Genomic DNA, 14931 nt, shown 5'->3' with positions numbered 1-14931 from the left:
ACAACTAAAACTTGGCATGTGCAAATGTATTCACCTCTTTTTCTATAAAGCCTCTAAAAATTGCTGGTGCAAGTAACTACCTTCATAAATCACATGCTTAGTGAATGGAAGTCCACCTATGTGCAATCTTAGTGTCACACGGTCTGTCAGTATATATACACCTTTTCTGAAAGGCCACAGAGGCTGCAACACCATTAAGCAAGAGGCACCACTAACCAAACAACACCATGAAGACCAAGGAGATCTCTAAAGAAGTCAGGGACAAAGTTGTTGAGAAGTACAAGTCAGGTTGGGTTATAAAAAAAATCCCAATCTCTGATAATCCCCCAGAGCACCATCAAATCCATTATCATCAAATGGAAAGAATATGGTGCCACAACAAACCTGCCAAGAGAGGGCCACCCACCAAGACTCTCAGTCCGGGTAAGTAGAGCATTAATTAGAGAGGCAGCACCGAGATGAAATGTAACCCTGAAGGAGCTGCCGAGTTTCCAAGCAGAGACTGAAGTATCTGTCCATTAGACCACAATAAGACATATACTCCATATAGGTGGCCTTTATGGAACAGTAGGCAGAAAAAAGCCATTACTTACAAAAAAAATTGTAAGGCTCATTTTAAATTTGCCAAAACGCATGTGGGAGTCTCCCCAACTATGTGTAGGAAGGTGCTGTGGTCAGATGAGACGATAATTGAACTTTTTGGCCACCAAAGTAAACGCTATGTCTGGTGCCAAACCAATACAGCTCATCACCACAAGAACACCATACTCACAGCGAAGCATGGTGGTGGCAGCATCATGCTGTGGAGATGTTTTTTGGCAGCAGGGACAGGGAAAATGGTCTGAGTTGAGAGGAAGATGGATATGACAAAATATAGGGATATTCTTGAGCAAAACCTGTTTCAGTATGTCAGTGATTTTAGACAGGGACGGAGGTTCACCTTTCAAGAAGACAATGACCCAAAGTATACAGCTAAAGCAACATTCGAGTGGTTTAAGGTAAACGTGTAACTGTTTTGGAGTGGCCTAGTCAAAGTCAAGGCCTTAATCCAAATGAGAATCTATGGTCAGACTTGAATATTGCTGTTCACCAGAAGAAAACCATCTAACTTGAAGTAGCTGGAGCAGTTTTGTCTTGAGGAATGGACAAGAATCCCAGGGGCAAGATGTGGAAAGCTCATAGAGACTTATCCAACGTGAATTGCAGCTGTAATTACCGCAAAAGGAGGTTCCATAAAGTGCTGACTTTAGGAGGGTGAATAGTTATGCACACTGAAGTTCTCAGTTATTTTGTCCAGTTTGTTGTTTGCTTCACATAAAAAGAAAACCAAATGTTCACAGCTGTAGGCATGTTCTTTACATGAACTGATGCAAACCCTCAGAAAAAAAACGGTAAAATTCCATATTGTGAGGTAGCAAAACACGAAAAATGTCAAGGGGGGTGAATACTTTCGCAAGTCACTATAAAAGCAATTAAAACATGTACGTGAAGACGGTCTTATATTTATCAATAAAGAAATGAATGGTTATGTTTACATTAATCTAATGATTCAAAATATATCTAAAATGGCTCCAAAATGCAACAATCAATATAGTGTTCCAGGACAAATTAAAATAGGTATATGATAGTAGAATAAGGGGAAGATGACTTTTCTAAATATGGTAAACATTCCTAATATACAAATTCCATTCTGCAATATCACAGTGTCACTACTAATAGAGGTAGAAAGGAAGGGAAAAAAGTGCTTAGTGCATAAAATAGTAATTCATAAACAATTTTTTGGATTAATAATGAAATATATATACAACACTATATGCAAATATCCAATAAAGTGCAATAATAAGCATGCAAAAAGTGACTGTAAAGTGCAAAAGGAGTGCTACATATAATATGCTGTTTGCTATGCCATAAATGACTATGTCTTCCTCATAAGCATGTAATGGATTACCCCTTCCTGATGCATCCACATAAGAGACCACACAAGGATAAAAGATATGAAACAATAGACTGGATCCAACAAACCACATCACCTCAGATATTTGCATCCATCCAGGGAGTTGTTGCATGTTCAAGCCATTCCTAGATATACTTTGAATCATTGGATTAATGTAAAAATAACCACTCATTTCTTTATTGATATTATTTATAAGACAATCTTCACATACATGTTTTAAATGCTTTTTTATTTTAATAATAAAGTTATCTCTTTGAATTATTTATGGCATATGTAGTCTTTCCGCATACTGTATATATTATTGCCTGCTCCAGCTGTGAATGGCACAACTCTTGTGCCGAAGCCATAATTTTGACATATACGTACATCTTGGTGCGCAAAGTGGTTAAAGGGGAACCCTTAGGTACCTTTTGCATACTATTTTGTGTTTTATTCTTTAAGGTTCACCTGAAATCCCAGGACTGAATCCTCTGCCCATTACTAATGCTAAAACCTGTCTACAGCTACCTAAAGAAGATTTATCTGTTAAGGATAAAGCAGAAGTAGCAGGTATGGTTTTCATGTAGAAAGTCAATTGTGTGGAAGTCGACTGCCAAATTCTTAACTGATCGCAACTTTTATATCTCTATGAATCAAGAGCTGACACAGACAGAAGTGGGCCCCTGTGCAAGGAGTCTTTAGAGTCCAATAATGTGTCAGTGACAAAAGCTGTTAACTGCTTTGGAGGTGGAAATGGCCCTCCATATCCCTTGGGCATCTATTTGACTGCACAGGTTGAGCCAATTATTTGTCCCCAACTGTTTTGAATGCATTTACATAGAGACATGTCTATATCATAGACATTTGTTATATAGATCTAAAGTATATATACCATAATCCTCTATTTGTCTAATGATTTGGAAAGTCATTGTAATTTTACAAAACTTCTGACATAATAGAAACAATTTTGATCAGTGGAGGTCACAAACGTTAATACTCCAAATAATTGCTACGGTACATTGAAGCAGAAAAACCAAAGACAAGAAAAACCTGGAGGTCTGAACTGAAACATAAATTGATGTGCAGGCAAAATGTAAATGCATGTTCACACAAAGCCATAAGACAGTCTCTCTGCCCTTGTCCATATGTATGTAAATTGACAAATGGTAAGGTTTTTAATAGTAGAGTTAGGACTGTCCCATAAGGGTTGCCGTGACGTGGCGGGATAGCTTTTACATTATTTTGATCAAAATTATGTTAACTAAATACCTTTTATTATTTATTATTATTTTTGCACTGTGCGATCTATCCATTTACTTCCAGTTATTTGGGTATTTTTCTTGTCTTTGGTTTTTCTCTGTCTAATGGCTTTGTGTGAACATGCATTTACTTTTGCATGCACATCAATTTACGTTTCAGTTCAGACCTCCAGGTTTTTCTTGGTACATTGAAGCAGTTGGATATTGTGGGCTGCCACTTCCATAACAAGTATTTTATGCACTACTAACACATGGATCGTAAGCACTCCCTAAGTCCCGTTCTTTATTGAAACTCTTACCTCCCAAGCACATGGCTTGTATTTAATTAAAATACTGATTTAACTAAAGTAAAATGTACAGGACTGTGCTAAACATTTAGGCAGATGTGGGAAAAAAATGCAGAAAGTACAAATAGTTTAAAAAATTGATTGTTAATAGTATATTTTTATCAATTAACAAAGTGCAAAGTGAATGATCAGAAAAGAAATATAAATCACATCAATATTTGGTGTGATCACCCTTTGTCTTCAAAAGAGCATCAATACTTTTAGTAAGATATTTTGTAGGATTATACACTGCTATATATAGGAGAAATCACGATCTCCTCTGAATGCTGACCAGGAGCCGGCGTTCACAGGAGTATTGTAATGACAGGCATGCCCCTGCAAAGACAGGCGTCACAAATATCTGTGAACTCTGATGGTGTGAGAAGCCAGCTCTTTAGCCATTTTTACATACATGCATGTAATTAGTGTAAGGGCTATTGCGAAGTTTGGTGGGTAGCAGTCCCATAGGCGAACTACCGTGCCAAGGTGAAGCAACCCTGCTCCTCTGGGATTGAGTGGCACTGGAGATCAAGGAGGCCAGCCTGTGCCTTTGCTGTGGTCATTGTCGATACCACAGCCAAATCTGTGCAGCCGCATGGGACATAGTGTCCTGAACGGTTCAAGAAGTGCCCAACTGCCAGACGACGTCAGTTAGAGATCAGATGAGAGATGTCTATGGAGGATCCTTAGTTGTCAGCAGTGGGAAGAGAGCTGAGGTACTTTCCAGTAAGCCTGAGGTGCCATGGATGCCAAGATCCAGACTGAGAGGAGAAGTTTTAGTGCACGTATAGTGCTATATGCAGCGGGAGTGAGGAGAGCTGCTACACATTGCAAAAAAAGAGCTGGGTTCATCACACCATGAGGGGCTGTTGGCTCAGTGTACTGAATAACTGTGGAGAGCTGTAATCATCATTATTGCGAGCTTTTTTTCCTGTTGCACCTGAGGTCTGGACACTGCTTTTTGAGACAGGCTGATCCTGCATCCCATCCACAACTTTCCCCTTTTTGTTTTGCTGAGGACAGCCTGCCGGCTGGCGAGCCCACTGTAACAGTTAGCCGCCATTACGCCCTGGCTCGGTGGAGGCCAACCCAGACAATTACAACCCATAGGAGCTCCGTGATCACGGGGCACCAATAGGCAGGACGAATGACAAGCTTCCATCAGAAAAGTGTTAAATCCCGCAGTCAGTAATTGACAGCGGGATTTAACTGGTTAACAGTCATGGGTGGTGTACTGATCAGTCGTCAAATGAGGGGAAAGATGTGGGATTGGCGTGACAGCCCATATCACAGGCAGGGACACGGCATTTGATGCATATTTACATCAAAGGTGGTGAAGGGGTTAAAATAGATCTTGAATACCATGCAGAGTATTACTGTATAATGAAAAACCTAAATACATTTTAAGACACAAATATATTTTTTCAATGATGTAACATTTTAACATTTTTTTCTTTTAAGAAATTCCAGGACTAACTAAATTTCCTAGAATTAATACAATGATCAGCCCAACTCTAAAAACAGGAGATTTGATGGACAATGTTGTAAATGGAGAAAAAATCAACTTATCCAAATCAGAAGTTCCAGGTAAATGAAATATAAATAAATAAAGTTATATATTGGACCCCTTTAGAGGGGTCTTTTATATCTGTTAGAAGATCAAAAGCAGACATAAATTCATTTTTAAGCTAAAAATTATAACAGCTAAATAAGTAGAAAGGTTATGTATACCAAGTGATACTAGATAAATAGTTACAAAAAATGGAGATATACAACACGTCTTTATTTTTTAACTATTTATTTGAAACACGGTCGTTCCTGAATCTAACCGTCACCCGGGGCAAGCTTCAGCTTATCTATTCCACCTCTGGCTTTAAAACTGGGTTGTGCCTGCTATTTGCCCATCACTCTACCATATGCCCTTTCTGTTAATAATAATAATACTAATACTATTAAAAGAATAATAAAAAAAAAAATCAGTTGGGTTTCATTAAAAATTTTGCGCAGTTTGTCTGTAATAGCCTCTGTGTTGGGCCACGGTCACACATTGAGTATTTGGTCAGTATTTTACATCAGTATTTATAAGCCAAAACCTGGAGTGGAACAGTCAGAGGAAAAGTATAATAGAAACACGTCACCACTTCTGTATTTATCACCCGCTCCTGGTTTTGGCTTACAAATACTGATGTAAAATACTGACCAAATAAAGAACATATGAACGTGGCCAAACAAATAGCCTGTAAAAGCAAAACATTGCAAAATGTTTAATGAAATCTAATTGAAAAAAATAATTTTAGCCTGAAATACATACATTTAAGTGAAAAAAAATTGCCCCAAGAGGTGAACAATCCTTTTAAGGGTCTCTGCACTATGGAGCCCATGCTTTTTTTTTCTCTCCATACATTTCAAATAATATTTGAAACACTGTTAACGTCACAGTTTATGGACTATTCTTGTGATTATAAAATGTTGACATTTTTTCTTTTAAGGGCTACCTGAGATCCCAGCGCTGAATGCACAGCCCAACGTTAATCCAAAAGTCAGTCTACCAATAGCTAAGGGAGATTTGGTTGTCAACGCAATAAATGAAGACAAGCCCAACTTACCAAATTTAGGGGTTCCAGGTAAGTATGTAATATACATTTTATGTATGGGTGCCTTGGTAAGTTTACATGCAAGAGTATGTGCACACGTTAAAGGGGTATTCCTATCTCCAAGATCCTATCCCAATATGTAGTTGGTGTAATAATAATAATATTAGCAAATATCTCCAATTAGAAATGCAGTATAGTATTTTTGATTCACTATGTCTCTTTCCTCATGTGCAGGCAATACAGGACTTTAGGTCTCTCATTATTCTGGCATTTAGCAAATATTAAAAATGATGGTAATCCTAATTGACCTAAAACGGGAAAGGTTTATTCTGATTTCATGTTAAATATTGAGAAAAACATGCATATGTGTCTTTATATAGTGTATGTAAACTTCTGGTTTTAACTGTATGTATATATATATATATATATATGTATATATATATATATATATATATATATATATACAGTACATACCAAAAGTTTGGACACACCTTCTCATTTAAAGATTTTTCTGTATTTTCATGACTATGAAAATTGTACATTCACACTGAAGGCATCAAAACTATGAATTAGCACATGTGGAATTATATACTTAACAAAAAAATGTGAAACAACAGAAAATATGTCTTATATTCTAGGTTCTTCAAAGTATCCACCTTTTGCTATGATGACTGCTTTGCACACTCTTGGCATTCTCTTGATGAGCTTAAAGAGGTAGTCACCAGAAATGGGGTTGGGACCATCAGTCGTGTTGTGCAGAAGTCCGGTGGATTCACAGCTGATAGTCCCGCTGAATAGACTGTTAGAATTTGTATTTTGGCAAGAAAAAAGCAGCTAAGTAAAGAAAAAGGAGTGGCCATCATTACTTTAAGAAATGAAGGTCAGTCAGTGCGAAAAATTGGGAAAACGTTGAAAGTGTCTCCAAGTGCAGTTGCAAAAACCATCAAGCGCTGCAAAGAAACTGGCTCACATGAGGACCGCCCCAGGAAAGGAAGACCAAGAGTCACCTCTGCTTCTGAGGATATGTTTATCTGAGTCACCAGCCTCAGAAATCGCAGGTTAACAGCAGCTCAGATTAGAGACCAGGTCAATGCCACACAGAGTTCTAGCAGCAGACACATCTCTATAACAACTGTTAAGAAGAGACTTTGTGCAGCAGGCCTTCATGGTAAAATAGCTGCTAGGAAACCACTTCTAAGGACAGGCAACAAGCAGAAGAGACTTGTTTTGGCTAAAAGCAATAGGAATGGACATTAGACCAGTGGAAATCTTTGCTTTGGTCTGATGAGTCCAAATTTGACATGTTTGGTTCCAACCACCGTGTGTTTGTGCGACGCAGAAAAGGTGAACGGATGGACTCTACATGCCTGGTTCCCACCGTGAAGCATGGAGGAGGAGGTGTGATGGTGTGGGGGTGCTTTGCTGCTGACACTGTTGTGGATTTATTCAAAATTGAAGGCATACTGAACCAGCATGGCTACCACAGCATCTTGCAGCGGCATGCTATTCCATCCGGTTTGCGTTTAGTTGCACCATCATTTATTTTTCAACAGGACAATGACTCCAAACACACCTCCAGGCTGTGTAAGGGCTAATTCACCAAGAAGGAGAGTGATGGGGTGCTGCGCCAGATGACCTGGCCTCCACAGTCACCAGACCTGAACCCAATCGAGATGGTTTGGGGTGAGCTGGACCGCAGAGTGAAGGCAAAAGGGCCAACAAGTGCTAAGCATCTCTGGGAACTCCTTCAAGATTGTTGGAAGACCATTTCCGGTGACTACCTCTTGAAGCTCATCAAGAGAATGCCAAGAGCGTGCAAAGCAGTCATCAAAGCAAAAGGTGGCTACTTTGAAGAACCTACAGTAGAATATAAGACATATTTTCAGTTGTTTCACACTTTTTTGCTAAGTATATAATTCCACATGTGTTAATTCATAGTTTTGATGCCTTCAGTGTAAATGTACAATTTTCATAGTCATGAAAATACAGAAAAATCTTTAAATGAGGTGTGTCCAAACTTTTGGTCTGTACTGTATATATATATATATATATATATATATATATATATATATATATAATGCACAGGTACAGTATTTAGGTATTAGTATACAGACTCCACTGAATGGGGGGCAGGCTTGGGGTAAAGGGATCAGTCCCAGCCTGGATTCATCACAGCAGCAGTGACAGGAGGCCACCCTGTCAGAGATTAGAATCCATGATATGGTGACTTTGGGCTCAGAGCTTCATGCTGGCAAGGCTGAATGTGGCTGAGAAACCTGATCCTGAATGGAGGCGCATGAAGCTTGAATATACAAAGTCACTATATCACTGTAATCTCAGATTCTGGAACCATCCTGCTGTGAAACAGCTGACATGCAGCAGGAAACATTCTCACCTCCATAAGTAGGAGAGAGGGAGAACATGGCCTTCTGCACAGGCTGGAGGACTGGAGGAAGCTCTAAGGTTGAAGGCTGAGGAGAGCAGGAGCCAGGAGGAGGAGCAGCCTGCTTGCCTGGACTGAGACTCAGGCATGTGAGTTCAGCTGAGCTACACAGTGTTGCTGTAGCAAGTCCTGACTCCAGGGGCAAATATAATCAGCCTGCAGCCAGAGTTTGACACATGCTCTAGAGGAAGGCTTAAAATTATGCCACTACATAGGAGTACAGAGGAATATTTCAGCAATAGGTTCTCATGTTAAATCTTACATTAAACAGTATGCTTTTTTAGAGATGACTATGCAGTAGAAAAGTGTACACTACTAACCTTTTCTATATGGTTAAAGGTATACCAATCTATACTAGCTCAAGAGTAGCCATATGGACTGTTTTGGGAACCATCAGGTGAAAGAAACCTTATGGCTATGCTTAAGTTAATTTCTTATATTGGCTGATAAGCTTTTTCCAGGATACAGTGTCTTGAAAAGTATTCACCCCCTTGTTGTGCTACATCACAACCTGGAATTTCACAGTTTGTTTGCATCAGTTCATGTAAAGAATATGCCTACAACTGTGAACATTTGGTTTTCTTTTTATTGTGAAGCATACAAATAGGACAAAATAACTGGAAACTTCAGTGTGCATAACTATTCACCCCCCTAAAGTCAGTACTTTATACAGCCTACTATTGCGGCAAGCACAGCTGCAAGTCACTTTGGATAAGTCTCTATGAGCTTTCCACATCTGGCCACTGGGATTTTTGCCCATCCCTCAAGGCAAAACTGCTCCAGCTCTTTCAAATCAGATGGTTTCCTCTGGTGAACAGCAATATTCAAGTCAGACCACAGATTCTCAATTGAGTTAAAGTTTGGGCTTTTACTTGGCCACTCCAAAACATTTACAAGTTTCCCCTTAAACCACTTAAGTGTTGCTTTAGCTGTATGCTTTGGGATATTGTCTTGTTGGAAGGTGAACATCCCTCCCAGTCTCAAATCACTGACAGACTGAAACAGGTTTTGCTCAAGAATATCCCTGCATTTCACATCATCCATCTTCCTCTCAACTCAGACCATTTTCCCTGTCCATGCTGCCGAAAAACATCCCCAAAGCATAATGCTCACACCGCCATGTTTCCCTGTGGGTATGATGTTCTTGTGGTGATGAGCTATGTTGGTTTAGCGCCAAATAGTGTTTACTTTGGCTGCCAAAAAGTTCAATTTTGGTCCCATCTGACCGCAGCACCTTCCTCCATACATTTGGGGAGTCTCCCACTTGTGTTTTGGCAAATTCAAAACAAGCCTTACAATTTTTGTGAGTAAAGGCTTTTTTCTGCCCAGGCCACCTCTATGGAGTGTACGGTTTATGGTGGTCATATGGACAGATACTCCAGTCTCTGCTTGGGAACTCTGCAGCTCCTTCAAGGTTACCTTTGGTATCTGTGCTGCCTCTCTGATTAATCGCCTCTTTACCGGGGCTAAGAGTTTTGGCTGGCAGGTTTCTTGTGGTACCATGTTCTTTCAATTTGATGATAATGGATTTGATGATGCTCCAGGAGATCATCAGAGATTGGGATATTTTTTATAACCCAATCCTGACTCAAGAACTTTGTCCCTGACTTGTTTAGAGATCTCCTTGGTCTTCATGATGTTGTTTGGTTAGTGATGCCTCTTGCTTAAAGAGGTTGTCCACTACTTTTACATTGATGACTTATCCTTAGGGTAGGGTATCAATGTCTGGTCGGCCAGGGTCCGACACCTGGCACCCCCACCGATCAGATGTTATCAGTGGCGGCGGACGCCAGCCGGAAGTATTTACTTGCAGAGCTTGGCCGTATACTTGTGGCCACCGTGGGGTACAGCACATCTGCCTCCTATTGAGTTGAATAAGAGGCGGATGTGCAGTAACAAGCCACAGCCACTACAAGTAGACAGCCAGCAAATAGATGCTTCAGGCCGCCACCGATAACAGATAATCAGCGTGGGTGACGGGTGTCTGACCTCATCCGATCAGACATTGATGCCCTATCCAAGGATAAGGCATCAATGTAAATGTAGTGGACAACTTCTTTAATGGTGTATCCTCTGTGGCTTTTCAGAAAAGGTGTATATATACTGACAGACCATGTGACACTTAGATTGCACATAGGTGGACATCCTTTCACTAAGCATGTGACTTATGATGGAAATTGCTTGCACCAGAAATGTTTAGAGGCTTCATATCAAAAGGGGTGAATACATATGCACAGGCCAATTTTTAGTTGTTTGATCCCAAAAATATAACTTACGCCTATATTTTTCTCACTTCACTTCACCAACTTAGAGTATTTAGTGATGAAGCATCACACACAAATCGGATTGCAAAAATATTTACATACAAGTTGTAATGTAACAAAATAAGTAAAAAGCTAAGGGGGGGTGAATATTTTTGCAAGCCACTGTATACATGAAACATTTTGCTAAATATATTGTGAACAGGTCCTTAGAGATGCAATACATTTTATCTTTATTAAGAATGGAGGGCGAAATAGACTTTAGTATTAGTAAGGCAGTAGCCAGAGAAGTAATAGAAATGTACTCAATGCCTATGACTGTTATTTATTTTTTAGTTTAAATTTACTATATTATTTTAGGTGTGTCAGAGTCTTCTCAATGGAATGACCTATACCATCGGATATACCGATTGGAAGCAGGCAAGTGATTAACTTGATATCTTTTTTGCCTATTTTTTTGTTTATAAAAAGTCTAAATAATTATTTGAAGATAATTGAAGATTCTTGAAGAGTGCACATTACTCAGAAAAATACAAAGCAGATTCCTGTAATTTTTGGTCTATAAGACGTACTTTTTTCCTCCAAAATCTTGGACGAACGTGGGGGTGTGTCTTATAGTCCGAATGTGTATAGTTTGAATGGTGTTGCTGTGGCTGTGGATGGGGTAGGAGTGGCAGCGGTGGAGGAGCGGGGCACAGGAGGCAGGAGCCGTCTGCTGCAGCTAACACTGTGCCCGCTGCTAAATAAAATGAATATTCATTGCTCCCCACACCCATGGGTTTGTGGAGCACTTAATATTCATTCTCCTTAATAGCGTGCGCAGTGTCAGCAGTAGCCCCTGGCTTCCGGCTGTGTCTCGGCGATCACGTTCGACCACTATTTTCCTCCTCTAAAACCTAGGTGCATCTTATGGCCCTGTGTGTTTTATAGTCCGAAAAATGTGGTAGTTAATTAGAATGTAACCTTTTTAAGTAAAATCTGGTAATAATATAGATATTATACAACTGGGTTCCTGTAAATTTGTAATATTATGTCATTATGCGAACACTTTAGTGGCATCACATTTTACTATTTTCATTTCTATTTATCAATATACTGTTACAATGAAAAACTTATATTACAACAATTTTTGGAGCATAGTAGAGATATTGCAAAACACAGTGTGGTAGAGAAAATGACATACTAGTTTACAAGGTAAGTTAGGTAGGAGCACTTCTTGTATGAGCTCAGAATTAACACAAAAGAGATTGTTACTGACAGTGCTGAGGTTTAATGTCTGGTTCTGTAAAGGTGTATTAGAGTGTCACTGACAGAAAGTCTGGTTCTGTATGGGCGAACTAAAATATCACTGACAGAGCAGAGCCTGAATGTCTGGTTCTGTAAGGCTGCGTGCCCACTATGCGTTTTTCAAGCGTTTTTGCTGCGAAATTTCCTCAGCGAAGATGCTTAAAAAATGCTTGGTAATACGTGCCCCATGGTCCCCAATGATAATCCGTATGTGGAAAAATACGCAGCATGTCCATTAATTTTGCGGATACGCAGCGTAATCGCCGCCATTGACTTACATTGGACCGTGTGACATCCGCATCCCTGCATCTGCACAAGCGGATATCACATGGTTCAATATGCGGATGGTACCCAGGTCTGGAGGAGAGGAGACTCTCATCCAGACCTGGGTACCATAGAACCTGTTAAAAAAAGAATTTAAAATAGAAAATAAAGATTATACTTACCTTCCGATGTCCTCCCGGTGTTTTCTCCCCTCCGTCTGGTCTGCTGTATGGGTCGCAGTGTTGTGAAGGACCTGCCATGACAGCATTCAGTCATGTGACCTTTTACATGACTCAATGACGTCACACCATTGCGAGCCGCCCAAGACACCAGACGCAGCAGAGAAAACACTGGGAGGACATTGGAAGGTAAGTATAATCTTTTTTTTTTTATTTTTTACCATTCTTATTCTTTTTTTTTTTAACTAACTTGGTCACACTACTATAAATCCATGCCAGTTGCATGGATAGTGTGAACAAGTTGTCAAGCAGTTTCCACGTGATTTTAAAATCGCTTGGAAAGCGCTTGATAACCAGCATGCAGAAATGCATGCAAAAACGCTTGACAAACGCTTCTACCTGGCGGGAAAAACGTATGTAAAAAACGCATGCGTTTTTCCTGCCAGGGAGAAGCAAAAAAATATGCAGCATTTCTGCATCGTGGGCACATAGCCTATGGGTGTGTGAGAATGTCACTGACTGAGCTGATGCTGTGTCTTGTTCTGGCATGAATATGTAACAATATTACTGATGTGTCACCCTACCTGGATGCCACAAGTGTAATTAAAGCTGTGTCTGAGAGCAAGGGGGAGGTTCTCTGGTTAGGGGAACATTAGCATGCAATGCCTCCTGTCTCAGGCCAGTAGGGGGAGCAGGCTGCCCCTATAAAAGCTGGTACTGGGGACAGGGTTAGAGAGAACTGGATTGCCTGTCTCAGCTTTGAGACGTGTCCCAGAGTGGAGCAGGGACAGAAAGTTGATTGCACCTAAGAGGAAGTGTGGCAGTAGGAGAGAGCCACCAGCCAGAGACAAGAGGCGAAGAGAGCCTGTCTTGGCAGAGAAAAGACTTAATTTTACCAGACTTTGGTGTCTGAGGCTGGAAGGATTCCACATCCCCCAGCAGAGAACCAGCCCGCAAGGTACTGTACATTCCTTGGCCTAAGAAGCCTGGAGGCCCTGCCACAACCGAAGGGACCAGTAAAGCCGTACAAGGCTGGGAGCAGAAAGGAACCCACGTCGCAGGCCATACAGGCGAGAAAGCACGGAAGCTCGGAAACGTGGGATGTTATCCTATCAGGAGGAGATAGTCGGAAGGAGCGCAGAACGCTCGGTAGGCCTACACCCTCACCCTGACCATGGCCAATTTCCCCGTTGCTCTCAGACATCCAGGTCCCCTCCTAGCTGGGACTGTTTGTGGGTCAGTTTACCTGTTCAAGTAAAGACCCTGGACTGCAACCTGTTGTCTGTGTGCTACTTGCTCCTCCAGCACTATCATCACTGGGACTCTCACTACCATCACTCCCACCATCCACTATACTGCCCTGGGGCCGCACTCTTCCCGTGGGGAGTCACACTACCATAGCTGCACACCTCATAAGCCCCAGCGGTCTGCATGCAGCGGCGGTTCTTAATAACCGCAATCCACGGGTGGCGTAGTCGGACATTATCAGCAGAACGTAGCAGACTACCATTGGCCTGACCACCCTGAGCCACGGAACCGGGTTGCCACTACTACTCCCATCGTTTCCCTAATTGCCCGGATCCGAGTGCCCCACGGCCCAGGGGGTGAGTCAGCTTTGGCGTAGTCGGCAGGATTTCGTGCCCGCAACCACCGGGTACTGCGTGCCTGAAAAAGACTGTTGTAAACTTACCAGTGGCGAAGTTTCCCGCCGTCCGGAGTCTTTTCCCGCCATCCGGAGCCGATTCCCGCCATCAGACGCCATCTTGGACCTTTTCCCGCCGTCTTCTGCCGTCTTCCCGCCATCCGCAGCTGTTTCCCGCCATCGGACGCCATCTCCAGGACGCCGCGCGGGAAGAAGAGGGGCGTAGACGTCAAAACCGCGCGAGATCCGAAGCTCCGCCCCACGCACCGACGCTGCGCAAGGTCCTGGAAGGGAGAGAGAGCGACACTGACGTCATCAAGACGCGACGCCAGGTCCTCGTCCATAGCAGCAGCAGCGGAGCCGCGGCCTACAGAAGAGGATCGTCGGAAGGTAGGCCACGCTTAACTAGGGGGGAGGAAGATGTCGGACACAGAGGCCCCCACTACCACCAACGCGGCTGCAGCAGCGGTGATGCCCTTTTCCCTGCCCTACATCCCTGGAGCGGCCTGGCTGCCCAAATACTCAGGGGAGCCCCATGCCCTAACTGACTTCAAGGAAAGGCTGTACAGTTTGTTCCAGGTTTACCCCCTGACAGAGGAACAGAAGGTCAGCATATTGACAGGGCAGTTAACAGGCGCAGCCCAAAGGGAGGTAAAATCATGGCCCATTGAGGAGAAAGGGACTGTGAAGGGTATTCTGGCCCGGCTGCGGGGTACCTTTGACACACGTACCTCCGCTGAAAT

The 14931-nt window shown here is 41.9% G+C and overlaps 1 protein-coding gene across 1 annotated transcript in view; it reads left to right on the top strand.

Annotated features, from left to right (window-relative positions):
- Positions 1–11307, top strand: part of LOC141271359 (uncharacterized) — a 72468-nt gene extending 61161 nt beyond the window's left edge. Inside the window, exons 7-10 of the mRNA XM_073681463.1 lie at positions 2396–2503; positions 4980–5105; positions 6008–6142; positions 11177–11307. Coding sequence (XP_073537564.1) covers positions 2396–2503; positions 4980–5105; positions 6008–6142; positions 11177–11244 — 437 coding nt within the window. The 3' untranslated portion in view covers positions 11245–11307. The remainder of the gene's footprint in view (positions 1–2395; positions 2504–4979; positions 5106–6007; positions 6143–11176) is intronic.
- Positions 11308–14931: the final 3624 nt, after the last annotated feature.

The sequence above is a fragment of the Phyllobates terribilis genome, unplaced genomic scaffold (assembly GCF_046119375.1).
Source record: "Phyllobates terribilis strain yellow unplaced genomic scaffold, ASM4611937v1 Scaffold_5__5_contigs__length_657084704, whole genome shotgun sequence".
In the NCBI taxonomy this organism is placed as follows: Eukaryota; Metazoa; Chordata; class Amphibia; order Anura; family Dendrobatidae; genus Phyllobates; species Phyllobates terribilis.
Note: the sequence above shows the minus strand (reverse complement) of the source record. Positions and strands in the feature narration are given on the sequence as shown.